The sequence below is a fragment of the Calliopsis andreniformis genome, chromosome 5 (genome assembly GCF_051401765.1).
Source record: "Calliopsis andreniformis isolate RMS-2024a chromosome 5, iyCalAndr_principal, whole genome shotgun sequence".
NCBI classification, from domain to species: Eukaryota; Metazoa; Arthropoda; class Insecta; order Hymenoptera; family Andrenidae; genus Calliopsis; species Calliopsis andreniformis.
In genome coordinates this window covers 19,368,900-19,391,926 of record NC_135066.1, presented here as the reverse complement: position 1 = coordinate 19,391,926, position 23,027 = coordinate 19,368,900, and the positions used below count along the sequence as shown (strand labels likewise).

The 23,027-nt window shown below is 35.5% G+C and overlaps 1 protein-coding gene across 1 annotated transcript; it reads right to left on the bottom strand.

The window, feature by feature from the left end:
* Positions 1–3,032: 3,032 nt before the first annotated feature.
* LOC143179662 (uncharacterized) lies at positions 3,033–19,169 on the bottom strand. Its single transcript, XM_076378975.1, has 7 exons — positions 18,912–19,169; positions 17,102–17,269; positions 13,455–13,581; positions 12,286–12,383; positions 7,838–8,057; positions 6,958–7,513; positions 3,033–4,661 (listed from the first exon to the last, which is right to left on the bottom strand). The coding sequence occupies exons 1-7, from the start codon at positions 19,167–19,169 to the stop codon at positions 4,331–4,333; spliced, it is 1,758 nt and encodes a 585-aa protein (XP_076235090.1). The 3' UTR covers positions 3,033–4,330.
* Positions 19,170–23,027: the final 3,858 nt, after the last annotated feature.

Below are 23,027 nucleotides of genomic sequence, written 5' to 3'. Positions count from 1 at the left end.
CAGATAAACTATTCGCGGGATTGATGATGAGAGTGTGCCACTTCACGATCCATCCCCATCACAAGCGGGAGGATAAACAAATGCATCGATCCATGGGGAGGCTCTCAGTCAATTGATCGCGTGCATTTTCCCTCCCCGCGAGTCGATTGAAGCGTGCATGCGGTGGTCGAGGCGCTCGCGCGTGTGGGCCCGTGACTCGCCTTGCGCCCTATCACAGGTGAGATTCGCGTGCTTCTAGGACTTCAACGACTCCAAGTGGCTCGAAATCAGTACAATTGTGTTTCAGGTGATCAGAAGACGGTGAACTTCCGAACTTTTGGTCGGCTGAACGCTCGCTCCTTCGATCAGGGAGATCACACTAATAGTTCGCGAGTGAGTTTATTTGATTCTAGTTTAATTTACTTTTAATTTTAAATTAAGTTTTAATTTATTACTCGACGTGAACCTCGATTCCGATCACTATCAGTGTACGTGCGTGTTCTCGTCAGTAGATCGTTGCTTCTGCAATCGTTAATTATTGATTTCAGTTTATACTAAGATTTAAGTTTAAAGTTTAATTGATCGATCTCTCGGACTTTTGTCTGTTAGATCTTTCGGTTTATACTATTAAGCTTGTATGTGCTCTGACTAGTGACTCTATTCTAATTAATTATTTGTTGCAGATATTCAGCGATCAACAGACTACACGTTGAAGTGTGTATTTGAAATATGTGTGAATTATTTAGAAATTCGAGAAATTGGCTGAGGGACTAAGGGCTCTCGCCCGTGCGGTCTTTGAGAATGTTTTATGGCTATAACAGCTATTTTACGAGGGCGTGTCTGTTAGCTGTTACTTTCCTTGGAAATTTAAAGTCTATTGTTCGATGTTTTCGATTGTAAGCAGGGGGATCTGCAGAATGTAAGAGTTGAGGACAGGGCATGTGTTTACCAGATTTTGCTGGTTCTATTATTTAGAAGAAGTGGACTTTCTAAAAGTGGAGTGTTTTATGTACAGGGTGAGTGGTATTTGAGTTCCTGACTTTAGAATGTTAACTGTGTTACATTGTATGAATTAGATGTGATCAAGTATTATAATATTACAGTGAGGTTAGGCAATGATTTAGTGAATTCATTAATTGTTGTTATTGATACCCCAGAGTTCCTATGTATTACATATAAATTATATTGGTGTTCTATTGGGTTGAAGGTATGATAAGAAAAGGTTTAATAATGTAATTTCAGAGCGAATATTGGAGTTTCAATTAAAACTTATACTTGGGAGTTTGTGTTGAATAATGCTAAGTGTTTGATAATAATACTATAATTGCTTAAAGGAGTTAGTATGAATTATAAATCTATTGGTGAGTTGTTAAAAGTGACAATTGTTTGTTTGAGAAATTATACTAATAAGTTTAAAGTATTTGTGGAATTATGTTATACTGATTTAACAGTATATTTTAGTCTAGAGACTTTTTAATAGTAGATAAGTGTTAAATATTGAAATTACTGATACGTCAGACCTCTATAAGTAAAAGATACATTGTATTAGAGTTCTGTTATTTGTGAATTTAAAAGTTGAGTTAACATTGCTCTAGAGCATACATTGGATTAGATGTTAGGTCTGGTTGTATACTTAGTCAAGGGTAATACTATGTCTATAACAGAAACTGCAACAGCAGAATACCAACCTGGCAATTTCGAAAAGTCAAGTGACTAATGTATCCCCTTAAAACAATTTTCCAATTGATATTATGTTTTGCAGTGAATCCATGCCTTATCTGCTTGAAAAACTAAACACACACGCACGCGCGCAATACACGCGATTAAAATACGTTTATTGTTAAAAATGAACTTTAACAGTAAAAGTAATAGTGGTGATGATGATGATGATAATAATAATAATAATAATAATAATAAAGAACTACAAGTCCTTTTAACCGAGTGAAATTCGACTCAAAAACTGACTAAGGAAACTAAAGAAAAGGGTATAAGTCCTACAGACTCTATACCCCATTACACACCTTGCAACTATACTACAAAAAGTGATGCAGCTTCAAGCCCTCGAGAGCGGTCTAGACTGGGCTAGTTATCAAAAAGCTTACGCTGCATAATTGTAACGCCTTAGCGATAAAGTGCAGGAGTTCTCACAAGATGCGGTTCGGTTTCTTAGAAATAATGCGTGTGTACATACATGTGTGTGTTATTCTTCTTTCTATATTCCTCAACTGATAGATTGGTGATACTCATATAATTTGTTTCTCGCATTCTTACATTTGCTCATTCTTACACTTACGCATTCTTACGATTTAATCACACCCTAATATATGTTGGATTCCGATGTTTAGTAATAAAAACTTTTATTCAACTAAACTTAAATACACGAAATCTTATGATCTAGACACTTAGACTGTAGTTTATAAGACTGTTAGTTTCTATGATTCTCTGATTCTATAATTCTCTACTTTTGCTTCTTAACGCAAGCCTTTATAAGATCGGAAGTTTGGTTTTTGGAGGTAGTGGGAGTAAGGAGTATTCTAAGGTAGGGGTTGATGAGTAAGGGCTTGAGGGTAAGGTTCGGAACTGATAAAAGGTTTAGGCGTATGACTCAGTTTCAGTGAGTAAGAGATGGAACGGTCAGATGCATGATTATGTATAGAAGATAGAAAGAAGCGATGAGTTACTTATCTAAGACTAAACGATGTGTAGACAGGATGTTACAAAAATATTGCAGTTCCTTGAAAGGGGTGATTCAGGGGGTGATTTGAAACAACATTTTCTTTAGCGAAAATGTAAGATGAGGCTTCGTTAACGAGTTATTAACGAAAAACACCGACCAATGAGAGCACGAGTTTGCCGCTGGAGCCTCATCTTACATTCTCGATAAGGAAAAAGTTGATAAGGAAAGTTTCAAATCACCCCCTGAATCACCCCTTTCAAGGAACTGCAACATCTTTGTTACACCCTGTATAAATATTTTCTAAGCTAGAGTGGTATCTAACATATATTAGCACAGAAACATTAATTATGTAGATTGCGAGGTAAAAACCAGAATATGAAGTTTTACAATACAATTTAATATTACTATTGTTCACAATGTCCGATACAGGTGTGATCAACAAGAGATTTTCCAAAACGCTACGCGTTGTCATTACATCTGTTTCAAATGATGGTTCTATTACCGTTCTATTATTCATAAGTTTAATTCATTTCCATTACAGAATCATGGAGGGATTTTAGGTGATTTTATATTGGTTGATTGCAACGTAGCAACTTCAACAGTGCAGAATTCGAGAGACGCTCGCAGCTGCAACTGTGCTTACATAAGCGATAATGTGGTAACGATGCGTAAAGATATCGTATGTTCGATAATCTGCTCGAGGTCTCCACGCGGGCTTACTTCTGGTGATTTCCACCAAATCTTTAGACACTTATAACTTACAAATTCTAAAAATGTTCCATATGTTTAGAAACACGCTGTACATCTGAACGCACAGTTCAACAAAGGTTCAAAATTTTGCCCAGTTAGCAACTGGGGTTGCTAGCTACATATTCTGCGCGGTTTGTCATTCACGACTCGCGACTACTTGTTCGTCAAATGGCCGTAAATGAACAGAAGTACAAGTTACAAGCCAGGGTCCCATGGCGCGTGGCTCATTTTGGTGCAGCGCAAGAGCCAGAATGGCTCGTGAAAGAAATGGGCTATGGTATTCATATCGTGGACGAAGATACAGAATGTTCGCGGTAATATGGTCCAGCGTTTTTTTTGTAAACGGTTTTATTTAAAAATGAAACCGGAATATTTTTAATGTTTTTTTTATAGGCAACATGATAGCGTATGTTTTTATACAATTTGCAATATTTTTGCAGAAACACAAGATCAAAAATTAAAAAAATATATGTGAACCAAGAAGTAGCAAAGAACACATTTAATGGCTTGTACCTTCAAGGGTATCACACAACACGCCACTTGAGTGGACCTTGCCTAAGCTACTATACATTGAAGAGACATACAACCTTACACCCTCACATCCACATTTCGGGACATTTCATTCGTCACGCATTTTATTAATGAAACAATCCAGACCTGCTATTAGGCAAATCTTCGAAATGCTTGCTCTTCGAAAAATCGAGGGAAACTCACTCTCAAATGATTAAATGCAATACAATAAAAATATAATTGGAGCGATCTTGTGGAAAGTAATGTAAATGCCAACATTTTTTAATTTGGTTTTTTGTTTAAAAAAGTGTGATACATGGCTCAGAAAAACAAAATTTTTCAATTTTTACACATACACTATTTTCCACAAGAATGTTTCAGTTATTATAAAATGCGCATCTCAACTTGCCCAATTCATATTCTAACGTGGTTAGGACTGGAACCAGGAGTTTTTGTTTTCATTTCCTGAGGCCAGTTGCTGGCAGTGTGCCGCACGTATCCTGGATCAGTCGGTGACGAAGGTATTGCGATTCCAGGTGTTTGTGTTCCTGTACTCGTAGCTCGCAGCGCTCCGAAGCATTCCTCAAGCATTTCAATTTCATCTTTGGCTTTCTCGTAAGCCTTGCCATAGCTTTCAGTTGATGGTGGAACACTGAAGGAAACGTCGCGATTTTTCTTCTGGCTGCGTGGCGAAGACCTTCGCATTCGAATGGGCACGTTGTCATACTGACTGATATCAGAATACCTATTGACACAAATAAACCAAGTGGGAAATATAAATATAAACTAATTGTTTTTGTGTTTTTTTAAACACAAAGTGTTTCTTTATTTGCACAAGCAAATCATTTTTCGTTTAATTATTTTATAACATTTTTTATTTAATACCTAATTCTATTATGTCAGAGTTATAAACGAGCTGCGTCTAATTCCAAAATTGAAAAAAGCCTAGTATTTAAATGTGCAATCATTTATAATAAGTTGAAATAAATTATTAATTTATAAAAACAAAAAGTAGCAAAAACTTTAATGGTTTAAGTCAACTAGAGGATATTTTTGGATGAAATTAAATATATTTTGGAATCTTGGGAAGTAATTCTATTAACACGTTGATTGAGTTCCTTGCTCTATGCTTTGTTTTTATTTCTTCATTATAACTTTCGTTTCTTATGTAGGAGTGAGTAACTTCAAAGACGTAGGCTTTTTTAACATTGAAATTAATTCATAAAGTATTCTGAATTATCCTTCCAAACATGTGGTAATTCTGGTGAGAATGAAAATTCGTATGGTGTCGTCTCCATATAATTTTACACCTTTGAATCAGTCGAAGGAGAACAATGAAAGAAACTTAATTCTTAAATCAGTTCAACCAGTAGCACCTTAAATTTTGTCTACTCAAAGGTGATGATCAAGTGAAGTAAAAGAATAGTTTCAAGAAAACTTAATAAGCGTGTGAATTATTTCGAAATGGTACTGTTATAAAATAATGAAAGTTTCGTTAAAGCCCTACTTCATTTTTATACATCTAATAAGTAATGAATAACTTCCCGTTAATTATTAAGAATATTCTAATAAATATAACAGTAACAAATAAAAATAATAACTTACAAATGAGAAAAATAGAGAGAAATATTACAGATTCAGTTATTTGACCAACGCTGCGTAACAATTTGTAATTAAGTACATACGTTGCTTATAAACACAGGTAAAAATTTCGTCCATCAGTTAAGAAGAATATCAAAGTTGAGTTTATTAGTATCGTTCATTTACTACAACAGTATCATAATTCAAAAATTTGCTATGTTACATTGACTGATGAACAGTAAGATGAACAGTGTTCAATTGAACAATATGTATATAATATTAATCAATGTAAGAATAAACGCATATAGCTATAATATTTAGAGTATTTGTTCCTATCAAAATAAATTCGGCTTTTATAAAAGTAATCCAAACGTCACTGATAGGTACTCAAATACGTTCTAAACTAATAAAGATGAAAATCTTTTGAAAGAGATAATAAACTCAAAGAAATATCCTTCATGAATATGAAAAAAATAATTCATTCTTAATTTTAATAAAAACTTTATTATTGTGGCCATCTCAAGGCATCCTTTCTACCCAAGGTATGATACTCATCATTAACCAAATTACAGTGTTGTCTTCATACAAGCTTGCTGGGACGCTCATACTTTCCCGTTTTTCGATGTAGGTTTTCGACTCCACATCAGTTTGGAGTTTACTTATTAGATACTAGCTTTAATTTACCTCAAAGACAAAGTATAGGCAAAGTGGCGGAATAGTTTCAAGAAGATGTAAAGTATATCATACCATTGAGCCTGTATCGAAACATATGTAAGGTAGGCGTACACAACTTCGCCAATGTTTCAAAATTTATTACTCACAATAAGTTGATAAAGTAAAAATTAAAACACTAGTGTAAAATTTATAAAGAAAACACGTTGAGTCACGGTGTTTCAACAAAAACAAGAGTGCGTCAATGAGCAGGAAACATTTCTTATAAAAACAACGTGGTCAATTTAACCTTTTCTCGGTCAATATTTTTGATTGTTTATGAACTAGTAACATTAATATTAATATTATTATGTCATACAACTTCATGCTAACTGCTAACCTACTATTAACATAATATATATTCAATCTCATTTATGAATAAATTTTCTCCGTAGTTATCTATTTAGTTTTTATTCAATTTGTAAGTATTAATTAATTATTCATTCATTATTTCTTTACATTCTCTAATAATTCGCATCATTGTGAAATTGCGTACAACGTATATATAATTTTGCCAGTTGTGATTTTTTATTACTTTTGGTTTAGACTACTTAAAAATCACTTTTTCAAGTATTAATTTATCCCAAGATATTAGACTACACGAGGCATTTAATAATCTCACTAAGTAGATATTTACAAACATTGTATTATATATATAACGCCACTTTCTGATCACTTAGTAAAAGCTTTAAAAACGAGCTCTGAAAATTACTGAATTATGTTGAGCTGCCTAATGACGTTTAACGTACCTATAGTCAATTGCTTCTTCAACATCGTGTTCAACTTTCATGATCTTCACTCCAGGATTAACAATTTTTGCGAATTTAGCTTCGCTTCTGTTATCCATTTCAGTCGGAAAACGAGGTGTATCTACTTCATCTACTGGTCGCTGATAAATGTCGTGAGCTTTGTACACTACTGTCGGCATTTTCATTCTATGGTTCATTTTATAGGAATCCCTGTGACCATTTTGTTCCATCTCAGAGTCTCGATATCTTTGCGAGTCCCTCAAAACTCTTCCATTCTCGAAATTCTGAGTATACTCCTTCGAGTTCCTACCATGGACTGCAAAATTTTCTCTTTCATCATTTCTGTCTCTCGAAGTCTGACTCAGGGAACGATTCTGCTCCCATTTCTGAGGATCTTCTGCCGCTTTATGAAATGTGCTCTTCTGGTGCTGTTCTTCTACTTTCTCAAATCCATCATTAACTGCACCATTACCATCTTTTTCGGAGATATTAGCGCTAACTGTTTTCGAAGATTTTGAATCTTTCTCAGTAATTACAGACGTTATCTGATGTTTAACTGCAATGTTCAGAAACGAGGAAGGTTTAATGAAAATTTAAATTACTCATACAGTAATATTGCACACATATTTCAACACTTTCATCATTTAAAAGGCGGAGACCATAATGATCATACCCTTAATTAAAATAATTCTAGGATGCTACTTGTAATAAAGCGATAGACAAAGTTCAAAGTACACAGTTTAAAAAAGAAATAATAATTTAAGGTGCAAACAGCAAGGCTACAGTGAAAGACATTCCATTCCATTTAAGCCTACTAGAATTACATATAAATTGTTACATTAATCTGTAGATATACATATAAATTTCCATTCTCATTTACCTTTTGAGTCACGTAGATGTTTCACTGCAGCATCTTTCACTTTCTTTTTGCGTGTACCCATTAACAAATCTGCAATGAAAACCAATGCTGTCAACAGACACAACGCTCCAAACACCGCAGCATTGTCTACCAGATCCTCGGGAACGTTTTCAATGGACGCCATAGACAAAGCACCAACAATACCAAAGAGAATAACACCAAGTCCAAAAAAGAATATTTCCTTAAACAAAAAAGAGCTTTTCTATACTTTTATGTACAATTTGACAAATCTAGTTTTACTGATCACACTTTTCGATTGTTGTCAATTATTGATACCTTATCAATTGTTTTACTTCTACACTCTCACAGATATTCTACTGTGTAACCGATATTGCATCTGTAAAAGCATAGAAATGAAAACATTGATAAGTTGTTAAAAATTAGCAATAATAAACAGAGCTGATCGGTAAAACTAGATTTGTCAGATTTTACCTACCTATATTTACATAAAATTCACACAGTGATTCGAGTTCTCAAAATTGTATCATAAAAAATTGTTTCTGTGTGTTAAAGACATGTTTCTACTGCGCCCCAGTGTTCACAACATACACTCCTTTAATTTGAAGTTACTCTTTAGAAAACTATGTAAAGGAACGTAGAATATTATGGTGTGTTTAAATTAAACGAGCGAATATTTGTTCTTCTCCCACTATAGTGAAATTCAAGTAACACGAACATTTTTCATTCAATTATGGATTTTATTCATTCATGATGATTGAATTTTGCTGTAGGTGAGAGCAGAACAAATATTCGTTCGCTTGGTCTAAGAGCATTATTAGGGAGTAGGATAATGTCAGTTAGGCTAATCCTAGCATCAGTATCATCGTATCAATACAATAGAATTCCATTTATCCAAACTGATTGGGAAATAAGACAGTACGGATTATAAATAGTTCAGATAATAGGAATTTACGGATTATTCCTTTTACTACTGATTATTCATTCGTATAAGAGAAGCTATTATTTAGAGGCGAAAAATCGATAAATGAGCGATCAACTCCATTGCGTATCTTCGTAACAAATGTTGATTAATGCTTGACAATCTACTTTTAACTAATTGACAAATTTCGTGCTAAATATTTAATTTATTATATATTTATTAGCAATGTTTCAACGTAAACAATAATAAATACGAATACACATGAAGATTACTGTGTTAAACACACGATTTATGCAATAGTAACCAATGATATTACTAACCAATGATAACTTGTCACTTATATTTTTTATCTAACGAATAGTATAATTGTTACACTTTGTTATACATTATAACGTAATTAAGAGTTGTACATATTTTTTTGCATTACGGAACTAAATGGAAATGTTCGGAGTTCTGAGTATAGGTGACTCATCCTGTACACTGTACAGTAATAACTATGAAACAGTACCTGCCTCCATTCATTGGAGTTTTCATCCGAAGCGTTACGGTTCCCAACTTAAAAAAGAGCCTACTTTTTCTTTTAAATATCCAATTCTTTTCATTTCTCAAAAGTCAACGAAATTGAATACTCTTTACAAAATATTTTAATTTCAATGTGAACCTTTATCATTCAAATTAACTTCTACTGAAGTCATTGTAGGAATCATCTATGATTCACATTCGCAGTGTCTTATGATTGTCCCCTATGAGTGTCCCCTATGATTAAAAATATCAACAACTTCCAGTCTTCCTGTACATAAATTTCATTCTCAATAGATATGTATGATGACTCATATTAATATACAGACATTCGTATAATGTACTTATTAACTATTTCCGTCATCTGTAGCTGTTATGAGTCATTCAGTTATGAATCAAACAGTATTGATTATTTACAGAAAATCATTTTTAACATGCCAAACTGTTTGAAATATACTATTGAACAAAAATGGTATGCAACCAAATTCTAAATATTTGTGAAAATGTCATAGTTTAATGATTTCAGTTTGCCCAAGTTTTGTGTATCATCAAGATTCACCCTTTTTTGGTATTCCTTATGAAATTACAACAAACGTATGTAATAAATCAACAACTTTTTTTATCTGTGTTATTTATCTATCTATGTACTGTGCTGTAGTCCGATGTAATACGCTGTTGTTATTTGTTTCGTATTTATTTAAAGTATATAGCTGAAAGCTGAAGAAATGCAGTAGATAATTATATTAGTATCAACGAATATACCTTGTTGGAGATATTATTATGATCACATAAAAATTATCACTTATTTGAAGTTTTACCGCGAATGAAATTGAAAATACAGTTAATTTATTATAGATTTATTAATCTAATTTATTAATCTAAAAAATAATAGCCAATTTATTATAGAAAGTGTTATTATATTTTTAATATTATATAAGAAGGATTTTCAAATTTCTATAAATCAATATTTCCTCATGCCATTCTTTTCTTTACATCTACATATAATTCTTTGAATTAATCTCGGCACATATTCAATATCAGTTAAGAATATTAAAATAAATAATAGTTAAATATGAAATAAAAATAAATTTATAGTACACTAATATCTTGCCATGTTACTGCTAATAAACAAAACCAGCACCGAACGATAGCCCATCATCAATATGTCTCTTGTTGAACACTAATAAAATAGAATTGTGTTACTATTATCTATATAAAAATATAATTCAATTACTTGTCTATGCGTGAACAATAAGAACGGTATATTTTACTCTGAGTGATGTTATAATACCATCGAAAACAAACATACGTAATTTTTTCATCTAATCAGGATAATTTGATCATCCGCAGTATATTAATGGGAGTCACTATACATCTACAAATCTGTGCTTAAGAATCTCTACTTAGGTATGAGTAATTAAATACATAGGTAAGTCAATAATGCACGCGTTACGCAGCTCGATCATCAAGGATGCAGTCACGTGCTTTTGTAGCATGGTTGGATTAAGGACACTTTCAATCTTGACCCTCAATGACAGAACTAGACAAGCCATAGCATCGACGTTCTCACGCCATCGTTAAGATGCATGCTCTATATTTAGTCGATTTCTTGTTCGATGCATTGACGAACATAAATTAAAAAAAGAGGGAAACACTATCCTTGAATAGCTCTGTCATCAGAGGAATTCTGCCAATCGTCATGCTGATCTGTTACGTTTAATGAATGAGGTGTGTCTTAGAGAAAACTATTTACACCAAGAAGGTTATCAAAATTGCAAGAGTTCCAGATTAACATCGTGGGAACCTGAATTCCTGTGGCTTAGAAATGTGATTGCTTCTGGTTCACATTACAAACACGTTTAATGCGTGTTTCCTGATCCAGAGTGATCTCAAAGGACAAGGTGAATCTAATTCATTCTCAGAATCATTCAAAACAATATAAATCTAAATATAAATTCTAAGATTATTTTGAAGGATATGAATTAATGTTACCTTAGCGATAAATTATAGGAATATTTATTAAATAGTTATTATCGTCATATCTGTGAGTGTAAAGGGACACGCACACGATCAATATCATTGACAATAATATCATTAATTAATATTAACACTTGAGCTACAAAATATAAAAATTTCATCAATATTCAATCCTCATTTCTTCAATATGGACCGAATACACAGTCAATAATATTGTCAATATCAAAAAATATGTATTGAGAATATTATTGACTGTGTGCAGGTTTCTTAGGCAAAGCAACTTAAGCTATACATTTTCATTCTCGAAATATTGCCATTCAATTTTGTATTTATGTATTATGCATTAGGTATTATGTATTATGAATTTACGTTTTCAGAGAAATGTTTCAATTCCTTTAGTTTTACCCCCTTTAGCGAAAAATATGAATTGTATGTGCAGTTCTTTTTAATATGTCTGTGGCTGTAAAGCAAAACGATATGAATCTCATATTGCCTTAATTGAAAATTACGAAATAGAATGTACATTTTTGACATAAGCAGATTGTATAGATTAAAAAAACTTTTTTTTAAAAAAACGGAAAGTATAATGAGATGCGTATTCATATAAAAAATAGTAGTTTCAAAGCTTCGAACCTTAATACCTTACAAATATTGTAGAAATATGTAGAAATAGAACCTATATCATTTTGTCTTAAAAGCATACCAGATATCTATAAATTCAGTTTTTTGAATATGTGATTTCCGTCACTTACAAATGTCAGGAACACCCAATTCGATTAACTACCAAATGGGAAGTTGGTTTTAAGTCTGTGAGTGCGTTCATGCAAAAGAACATCGTTATGCGATAACATTGACGTCGAAGGATACGTCTCGTGAAAGAGAAAGAGTACCTTGATGAGCCTAAACAATGCGACTACAATTAGGGAATGGACAAGGTCTCGTAATTGTCGAGAGTGCAGGAGTTCATAAAATACACATGACATGTTTCTGTATAATAGTCAGGGAAACAGAAATGGCTGAAGAAAGGAATTACCGTTTTTCGACCAGTTAGCTCTCCTGTCGCTGCAGAAATCAAGAGGCCTGTTGTTATTATGATGTAACCACCACAGGTTGCAGTTGCAAGGGCGGCTCCTGGAATAATAAGAACACAGCTATTACCTGTATTTTATATCCGCTCTCTACGTGCTTTTTATATTCTTATATTAAGTAAACTTAGACGTTTGGCATAAAATATACTCTTTTATTACATAAATAAATTAGTTTTTATTATGTCCTAACTAGATACTTAGAATAGAAGATTGGTATCATCTTCTGAATTAACTCTTAAGTACTGACAAGGGGTCTCACAAACACTATATGATACCTTTTGTATTTCTGCCCCTACTATAAATTGTTCTCTTTATGTAACTGTAAAATATTTAATAAGGGTTGTAATATACTACATGCTGTGTCATTTTTACATATTATTCGACAAAACAGGCTTTATCAAGTATGATTTAAGATTGCCAAGTAAGTATATATCTTCGAAAATTATGTCTCGTAATTGACTTTATAGTTCAATTTCAAGAATCAACTATTCAATTAATTTGAATATCATAATATCTTATAAACAACTTAAAAATGAATTCCCACAATGTTGATATTGTATCACGTGATGATAAAGAGAAAAAAAGGATATCCTTATAGAAAAACACTTTCATAAATTTACCTTATTTTTCTAAAGAATTAAGTACCTATAACTCTAACTTTTACTTTCAATCACAATTAACCTTTCAGTGCACGGGTGAAAAATCACCGTTTTGTCTATTTTATATTAATAAATACAATTCCGTTAGGATCATCTGATATGTACATATAAGACATATATATAAGATATTACAAATAAGATATATATTTCTTTATATTTAAGTAAACAAAGAAAGAAACAAAAAACGATAACTTCATGGGTTTCTTAATCCCAAACCATGCACTAGACTGTTAAGTATAGTGTCTACTCATTGCGTTCTATTTCAACTATTTCATCACTTTTCATCAAACGGTCGTTTGATAATGTCTTAAAATTTAATTTTGACGAATATCTATCTTTTCGAGAAAATTTACAACTTGAATTTTATTTTCAAGCAAAGTGTAAACTATTATAAAAAACTATGTATAGTTTCACCTTTATTTTTTTAATTAGTGTAAGAAATAAGGTATTCGAACCTATTGCACCCCATGTTATATTGTTTAAAAGAGACCATTCTCTACTGCGACTTCTTAGATAATGGAATACTCTCCGACTTTCATCGTTAGTCACCCTCAGTGCTACAACGCAGGCGATACAAAGTATCTGTAAATTGAATTAAATTTATGCAATTCAGAACAATTGTAATTAAATAGTAGGAACATCGACAGATATCATTAATATACCTACACTAAAACCTCAATTAACCGGACACTCCGATTAATGATAATTTCTATTATTCAAAGTTGCACATATTAAGTATAATAGAAATAAGGGCACACAAGAACATCGATTTAAACTTAAACGGTAATGTAATAGTAGTCTGACGAAGACAGTAAAAGTAGGTAGTTGTCAAAAGGGTACTTTAAGTTTGAATTTCGTGATATTCTGGATAATTGAGGTTTTATTCTATAGCTACAGTCAACTAAAAGTTTGTTACCATAATTTGATTCTAAATTTCAGAGTCATCTAAGTTAGAATATAATGTAAGTGTAACAAAGGTTGTAATATTCATTCATAGGGATTTAATGCAACATTTCTAGAATGACTGCCTTTATTTTATTAAAAGCCAATCTGAAGAATAATAAGAGAATAATTTCGAAATAGGAGGAGATGGAGATATCGATGGAGATGTGACGAATTCACAACGAAAAACTACTGTGATTTGTGAATTTGTTCAAGTGAATATTACCAAGTTCATTTATTCAAATTCTATAGGAAATTTATTTTAGAAAAATTAAAAATTATAATAAATTATTAAATTTCAGTTAAAAATAGAAGCTACGAGACGAACCAAAAGAAAAAAGAAATACGGCACAGAATTTTTCACAATTAATTAATGTTCTGAATGCATGTGAACAAATCATTAACTTATACTTATTGTTGAAATAATTCATTGTAAAATTCATGTCACATTATACGGATTCTACTCACCAATTCTATGATCCTGATGAACACTTTGCGATTGAACATGTTTGAAACACGAAACCGATATCACTACAGTAAAATATAAAGAAACAAATGTTAACCCATCATTGCATGTTGCATTATAACAAAACTTAATTTATTTACGAATTATCTAGCTATGAAATACACAAATAACACTGAACAATACTGTATTTTTAAAAGTAATTATAATGAAATGCACTAAATTAAGCTAACTACGGACTTTCATAAAATAATATATGTAAATATCGACAAGATTAAAAGGAACATTTTAATTGTATGAATTAAATACAAACTCTTTCTGTACCTAGTAAATTTGAATAAGTTGAAACTTTAACAATTAATTAGCAATAACAACTATATTTATAATTAATTACAGATTTTGCAACGCAAAATATTTTTTACTAATTGTTACAACATTCTTTAATTACCTTAAAACTCAATTAGATCCCATAAACTCAGCACGATCCATTAAAACATAGATTTCCGAAGTAATTTATCATTGTCATCTCCGAAAGCCGAACAAAATCAAAAAAACAAAAATAATTAATTTTGTTTTATCGTTTATTTACACATTTGTGCAAAGTTTAATATTAGAAGACAGAGTATTAGAAGACACTCCTAATAAATTCAAAAGCGCATTCAAGAAAAGGGAGTAAAATTCATGCTGACAGGAAATTCGAGGCGAACTGAATTGGCAACCGATAAATACAAAAACGTGACACATGTGTCTTATTAGCGAGTTTCAATCGAAAGAGATGCGAAAAAGAAGACTAGAATCGCGGCGCGCCTGAACGACGACTGAACAGATACGAAGGCCCGTAGTTCAAGTTGGACGAGCCGCACTGGGTCACGTAATAACGTCTGCGTATTGCAGGTAACAACAATACTATTATCACACGGTGCATTGGCGCAGGACGGTGTGAATTTTCGCAATGAACACCATGGAAATACCTGACGAGCTCACCTTGAACCGATTCGATAGTAGATATCCCAATCCCAATGAACCACTGGAGAAAATTGGAATATTGTACGTATATTAGCTTATGTGTAAGGTGGATTTCATTTCTTACAAAACTCTAATTATAGTCTTTAGTTCAGATTCTGAATTTTAGTACACCGCCGTATTTGATAATTGCTTTCTTCATTCTTTAGACAAAACTTTTTTGAACTCAGTTTCCTATACTGCATTAGCACTAAGCGGTATTATGTAGATACCTACTATTAATACTACTTACTATTTGTCATAGATATTGTCATTTACACGTATTATGCCTTATGATATATTAGTAGTCCACAATAGTTATTGTTATTTATTTAGATTGGTTTATACGAAGTGTTGCTTTTTCGAAATTTGAAATAGGCGATTCCATTAAAATTTATGCAAGCGTTAATGTTTCATAACCACTTTAACCCTTAAAATGTATTATTTGCTTCCTATAAGTAATAAAGTATTTAAAAATTGTCAATTTGGTACTAAAACATAAAACATCATAGAAAACCGATCAACATCAAGTTACTCCATAAATATAAAATTAATAAACAGAAGAAATTTATAGATATTTAAACTTGGAAAAAGTGCTGTAAAAGTACTAAAAATATAAATTTATTTTTAGGGTCACACAAAAGAAATAGTTTATAGTACAAATAACCAACCTATAAATAAAACGATAATATCATTCAGACATTTGAAGGAATGAAAAATTTGAATACATTTAGTGCTGCCCCAGTACTTGAATTATTCAAGTACCTGAAATTCGAAGCAAGACAAAACTCATTTTTTCAAATCAAGTCGGTAGTATTTGATTATCCAAATAGCTTGAATATTTGTACAAACTTGAAACAGTTCAACCTGCTCGAATATTTGAACAGCTTGGTTGCATTCAAATTGCTTGAATTGTATTCAAGCTTGGATTCGTTGATATTTTTTTTTAAATTTATAAGTGTAATCATTTTGATCATTCTTGGCTTTATCCAAGCTTTTCCAAATCATATCTAAGTAAACTTTATTATTAAAGTTTAGTATTATAATTAAGTAAGAATATTTACATAATCAAGGTTACTTAAATAATTAACTTTACTTGAATAGACAAGTATACGATTTGGTTTGAACAATTCAAACTATGCTTAGATACTTTCAAGTTGAGTTGAGTAACTGTTCAGATACTTTCCTTAATAAGTTCCTTGCACACCTCTAAATATGTACAGGGTGTAAAAATATTAATGGTTACAACTGAAAGGGGTGAATCAAATGGACATTTGTAAAAAAATCTGTCCGTAAAATTATCTATAACATTGAAAATTAATGTTAATTTTTTTATTACGCAATCGTATTCAGATCTTTTAGCAGATAAAATGTTTGAAAGGAATCATATGCCGCAAACAAACCGTCTAGTCAGGAAAAATTGTTCTCATCCTGAGATCCTTTGGCTACAATGATAAAATCGCGGTATCACTTACTGAATGTGGTCTTCGCGAAGGAGGTGATATTCTAAGATATATATTATTTTATATTTATTTGATTTTCCTTATTCTTGAAAAATTTGGAAAGAGAATTTTTCGTCTCTTCGAGTTTCATTTGATTTTTCTTTTCTGTTAATTTTCTTGAAACAAGTCTTTTTTCAATGATTTTGGATGCTGGGTCCTTTAGGAGGGGATAATTTCTCGAATTATGCTTTACTTGGTATTTATTTGTTTCAATTTGATTTTTGCTTGCTCTGATAAAATTTTTGTGTTTTTTCATGTTTGATTTCCTCCTTCTTTTGCGCCAGCTTTGTGATATATGTCTTTTTAACTGCATGGTTTTAACTCTATCTTTATGGACTACTCTAGTCTGTTTGGATTCAATCTGAATCCATAAATTATTATTGTCTAATATTTCTGTAATGGTATATAAACAATCATATTTGTTCCTTAATTTTTCTCTTCTTGATTTTCATAACATTAGTTTTTCTTTAACATTATATTGTGTATGGAAAGTTTTTCAATCATAGTATTACTTCTGTCGGTATTTTAACGCTTCCAAATGTTCTCATGCAGCGGCACGTATGTTTCATGGCTTTGAAATTACCTTACCTACGGAGTCGTAATACATATAATGTATGTCGGCAATGATTTGGAGAGATGGAATTTTTATGGTTGTCTTGCTTTTCGTCCAAAAGTTAATTCATGCGGTGTGTAATTTGTGCCTTCATGTACTAATGTTATAAGAAAACATAGTTTGTGGTAACCACTGGTCCCATTGTTTTTCTTTGAATATGTAGTGTTTTAGATATTCAACTAAAACGTGATGGTTTCTTTCTAAGGATCCGTTGGATTGAGAATGGAAACATGAGGTTCTGTATTGTTCAATGCGGAATGTTGTTGCCAGTTCCTTCATTAATGAGCTTGTTGTGTCATTGTGTAGCATATGCTCTGATTTGTAAGCATGGCTTTGGGGCACCCATAATTGCACATAAAATGATTTGTCAATTCTCTTGCTACTTCTTCTGTAGTGATTGAGGTTAGAGAAATAGCCAATAAGTATTTGGTAATGTTATTTTGAATTGTTAAGGGGGTAGAGTAGTGACGTGACTTTTTGAGATTGCCAGGTCGCTATCTGCTGTTGCAGTTTCTGTTGGATGATTGAGCAATTCAAAACTCGCGCTCTTTCTGTGTAATCAAGGGAGTCGTGTTTCCCAACTAGAGTGTTTCCCCTATTTTTCTGTGTCTTTCTTCTTCTGTTTTCCTGTTTGTGTTGTGTTTGTAAGCGTGCTAAGTGCCTTGTGCGTATGGTGTCGACTTTGATCTTATATCGAAGTAATCACTATGTAAATGAGATCAATTATGCCAAAGAAAGTGTATTTCATTTAAGTATTAATTATGTAACAAGAAGTTCGTTATATTTTTCTATTTTAAACAACCGAAGTATTATGAAATATATTTGCTCAACCGAGCACGTGCAAATCAACCTAGTGTACCTTTCCTTAACCAATAATCATCAGTTTCCGTTACAAGAACAGTATTACCATTAACTAATTATACAAATAGACCTAACATCCAATGTATTTTTCTGTATCAGACAAATGGGGCGCTAGAGTCCCGTTATCATTTTCGTGTTACTCTCGATGTTATCGATTCAGTCAGCAAAGTTTGCTGCTTTTGCCGATATTTCGAACGCAAACTACTTTGAATCTTAAGATTATTATAAAAAAATAGCTTATATAACTTATTTTATTAATACATTTCAGTAAATACGTAATTACTTGCTTTGAAAAATTTTTAACAGAAGAATTATGCAAACATAACTGCGATAATTATACTTGTTATGAAAATATTAGTAAAAATGAAAAAAAAACGGTAGAAATAACATTTACATTCTTTGTATAAAATAAGTTATATAGTAATTCCAAGCATGACAAGTGTTTAAACAATTTCCTTATACATATTTAACAGTATTATCTTTTTATTTGATGATAACCGCTTTCACCGTTCCTGGACGAGGCCTATACCAGTTTAAAGTAATGTAGTTCATACTCCAGACCGAGCCCGCCATCTTCCAGCGACTCCTCGACGAAGTAATAGGACTGAAACCAGAATTTTTTTCGTCCGGCATTGCGTTTTGCACATTGATTTTTTACATGAACGTCGTACAATATGCTACTTATTACTGTATGCTTTAGAGGGAGGTAAAGGTTACATATCGTTCCAAAATACGTAATCACCCGATTTGAAACATCATTTTCCTCTACGACAACGTCCGCCCCCATACTGCAGCTCTAACTTGCACATTACAGAAAATGAGGTAGACTCCTCTTGACCACCCTCTCTATAGCCCTGACCTATCGTCCTGCGATTTCCATTTGCTTGGACAGCTTAAAGAAGCACTAGAAGGTCAACGATTCCAAGACGATGCGGCGGTGGAGGCCTTTGTGCGCAAGGAGCTTTGTGACTCCTGACACAAAACCCTTCGTTTTACAATACTGGGATCAAAAATTTGCTAATCCGCTGGGAAAAATGCATTTCCAAAGCAGGAGATTATGTTAAAAAATTATATGTGCTTAGCTATTTTATTACGTCGAATTAAAATTATTTTAAAAATAAAGTCACGTTTATCTTTGATCCGCCCTCGTAAAATACCTGGGTCACGTCGTCATAAGCCGAGGAGTAAGAATCGATCCCGATAAGGAACAAGCCATTCGAGGAATATCGCCGTCAGAAAACATAAAACAACTCCATAGATTTTTAGGAATGGTCTCTTGGAATCGAAGATTCATCCCACAATTCGCCGACACTGCCACTCCACTGATACGACTGCTTCGAAAACGAAGGAAATGACACTGGAATGCAGACGACGACACTGCCTTCAACATACTGCGACACCAACTAGCTACAGCCACAGTCCTAGCCTGCCTGACGCCAATGAAAAAGGCCTCAGAGCAGTACTCGCCCAGAAAGAAGCGGACGAAGAAAGAGTCATCGCGTCCACAAGATGGACACTGAATCAGACAGAAAAGAATTACTCAGTAACCGCAAAGGAATGCCTCGCAGTTATTTGGGGAATTAAGAAAATGAGACCCTACCTAGGAGGGTACCACTTCACAGTCATTACAGACCACTGTTTACTAACCTGGCTACGGACTATAAATAACCCGAGCGGACGGCTAGCGAGATGGAGTCTCGAGCTACAACAATACAATTTCTCCATAAAATACCGAAAGGGGAAACAGAACATAGTGACCGATACCCTCCCTCGACACCCAGAAGAGGCAGGAACAATGGAGGAACTAAGCTGCTCGTGATCCAACCGAACACGCATAACCGTAACCGAACATCTGGAACGCCACGCAGAATACCGTATCGTTAACGACAACTTATACCGCCGATTCCGCGTCATCTTCAGTCTACACCGAGACCAAGCATAGAAGATGTGCGTACCACAACCAAAAAGGGAGGAAGTCTTAAAAGAAAATCACGACAACCAAACAGCAGGCCATTTGAGAATCACAAAAACTAACGCAAGCTTAGCATAGCGATACTACTGGCCAAGAATATTTCACGACGTCGCCCACCACGTTCAACAATGTGCCAAGTGCATCGAGTACAATACATACTGATCGGAGCATTACCGCGATCGAGCAAATGAAATAGTAGAAAGGAAACACAGGTAGTAATGCAGGATAAATTCATCAAGAGAGTCGAATTACACTCCTTCCGACAAGAAACCGTACCTGCAATCATAAGAACGTTCTGCGAAAGAATAATAATGAAACACGGATGCCCCCAACGAGTCATCACAGACAATGGAAAACAATTCAAAAGCAAGGACTTCTCCATGCTTCTACAAAGTTACGTCATCGATTACCGTAAGACACCACCATATATAATACAATGCAATCTCACTGAGGAGAAGGAATCAGCAGGCCAAATGTGGTCCGCCTCCATGGTTTATGCAGCAGAGCAATCCGCACGTACGCGTAAAACCTCAAAACCGTCCCCCCTACCACTCTCCAAAGTAAACTGGTGCTGCGCCGGCATGGAAAAACACTATAAAAGACGGAAAATAACAAGCCGCAACGATCAGTATCGATTGACGAGCCGTATCAACCATAAGTATGGAGTCGCAAACAGCAATAATCCCACTGTGAAATAACAAGTTCCACCGCCCTTAAAGAGCCGACCGAGAAGCAGCCAGGGAGAGGTTCCAAAAGTCAGGGGACTGCTGCTGAGGGTACAGCCGCCACCCAGACTGACTGGAAACAGTACTCCGGATGAACCTGTTTGGAATGCTAATATCATCTCCGACGGAGCCGACAGAACTACCGACAGAAAACCGACAACAAAACAGGCCGACAACCTAGTGCCAGATGTCAGCCCCGGTCGTACGCGACTAAAGCCACCAGCCAACTCTTTTTTTTTCGTAGAGAAATGCCTGATGCACACCCCGAGACCCTGGGGATGGGGAGGACTCGGGATAGTGTGGGGCTTGTACAGACTAAAATTCCACGGTGACCGGACTCGGCGCATGAGGAGGGCTACGGAAATTCTTGCGAATACTTCTGGAGCCCCACGCGTTACCACCACCACTCATATGGGTAGCTCGACCTCCCCATTCGGTCACGGACACCTCGCGCTATATGCTCAGCGCCCGTGGCACCTGCCCCTTTTCTTTTACACGGAATGGCGCCACTGGGAGGGACCCGCACACTGCAGGCGGGCCCACTGGCCGAACCGGCCGTCGAATCAGGTGCAGGAATCGCCTCTTCCAGCCGGACGGGATTATCCGTCCGCAGCCTCGCAGCTCGCCCGTCACCTCTCGGAACGAGCGAGGTCCACGACCTAACCCAGAACTAACCCAGACCTCTCACCCGTGCCCCTTCACCTCCTTCCGAGTCATGATGTCCTCACAGAAGGAGACGAAGATCTGCCACGCAACGCGATCGCGACCACCACTGCTGAAAGGGATAAGTCCCAGCCCATCTCCCTCCTGAGGTCCCACTCTTGAACCGCAAATGCGGTACACTCCTCCAGTACGTGTTGCGCGAAGTCCAACTCCGCGCCGCACTGGTAGCACTTGGTCGTTGCCTCGGCCCCTAGTCTCTCTAGGTACTCTCCGAAACAGCCATGTCCGGCGAGTACCTGAGTCATGTGGGAAGTGAGTCTGTCGTGCTCATGGTCGAACTAGCGATCAATAGTGGGCAGGACCGCCTCTACCGCCCGCTGCCAGGCGGCGCGTGCAACATGCGCCGCGCGCGTCAGCTGACGCCCAGGTCGGAGGCCCCGTACAGGACCATAGCGCGCACCACTCTCACATATAGACGGAGTACCCTCTCGTCAAGTCCCCCGAGGTTGGGCAAAAGTCGACCAAGCATGGTCAGCCACATCCGTGGAACCAGGCGGTCACAGTACCCCTCAAAGCGCCAGCGGCTATCCAAGTCCAGGCCGAGGTATCGAAACCGATTTCCAATCCAGACGCAAGCAACACTCATCCAGATCGGAACCTCAGGGCTCCGCCGCGACAGAAGAAGTCCGTGAAACCAGATCACCTCCGTCTTCTGCGGCGAGATCTCCTGCTCCAATGCCCGGATCCTCGCGAAGACCAGTGCCACGGGCATCACGGCCAAACGGACGGTCCTAGCCCATTCCCTCCCATCCATCAGGAGTAGTGTATCATCCGCTTAGCAGACGATGCTCGCTCCGGCAGAGAGGGGCCCGCGCAGCAAGGAGTCGTACCTCAGGTTTCAAAGGAATGGTCCCAACACGGAACCCTGGGGCACCCCCGGCTAATCACCCTCCGCTGGGTGCCATCTCGGTCCGGGAACTCAATTTCCCTGTCCCGCAGGTGGACTGACACCGCGGCTCTTAGGTAGGACGGCATCCCGTGCTCCCGAAGCGACACCCTAATCGCCCCCGCGGGCAAGGAGTTAAATGCATTGGCGATATCAAAACTTATCGTCAACGCAACCCCGCCCCTGGAGACAGCCGCGTCCGTGAGGAATTTGACGCGATCGATCGCGTCCAGCGTCGATCTTCCCCCGCGGAAGCCAAACTGGCATTCGGCTATGCTGGAACTGTCGCGGGACACCGCCTCCTTGATTCGGCAAGCAAGCACGCGCTCGAATAGCTTA

Coding starts and splice junctions, on each gene's coding strand:
- LOC143179662 (XM_076378975.1), bottom strand. CDS start 19,169: ATGGGGGCGGACGTTGTCGTAGAGGAAAATGATGTTTCAAATCGGGTG. Junction 17,270..18,911: donor AACTACATTACTTTAAACTG/GTATAGGCCTCG, acceptor TTATGGATTCAG/ATTGAATCCAAACAGACTAG. Junction 4,662..6,957: donor GAAGAAGCAATTGACTATAG/GTACGTTAAACG, acceptor TTGTGTCAATAG/GTATTCTGATATCAGTCAGT.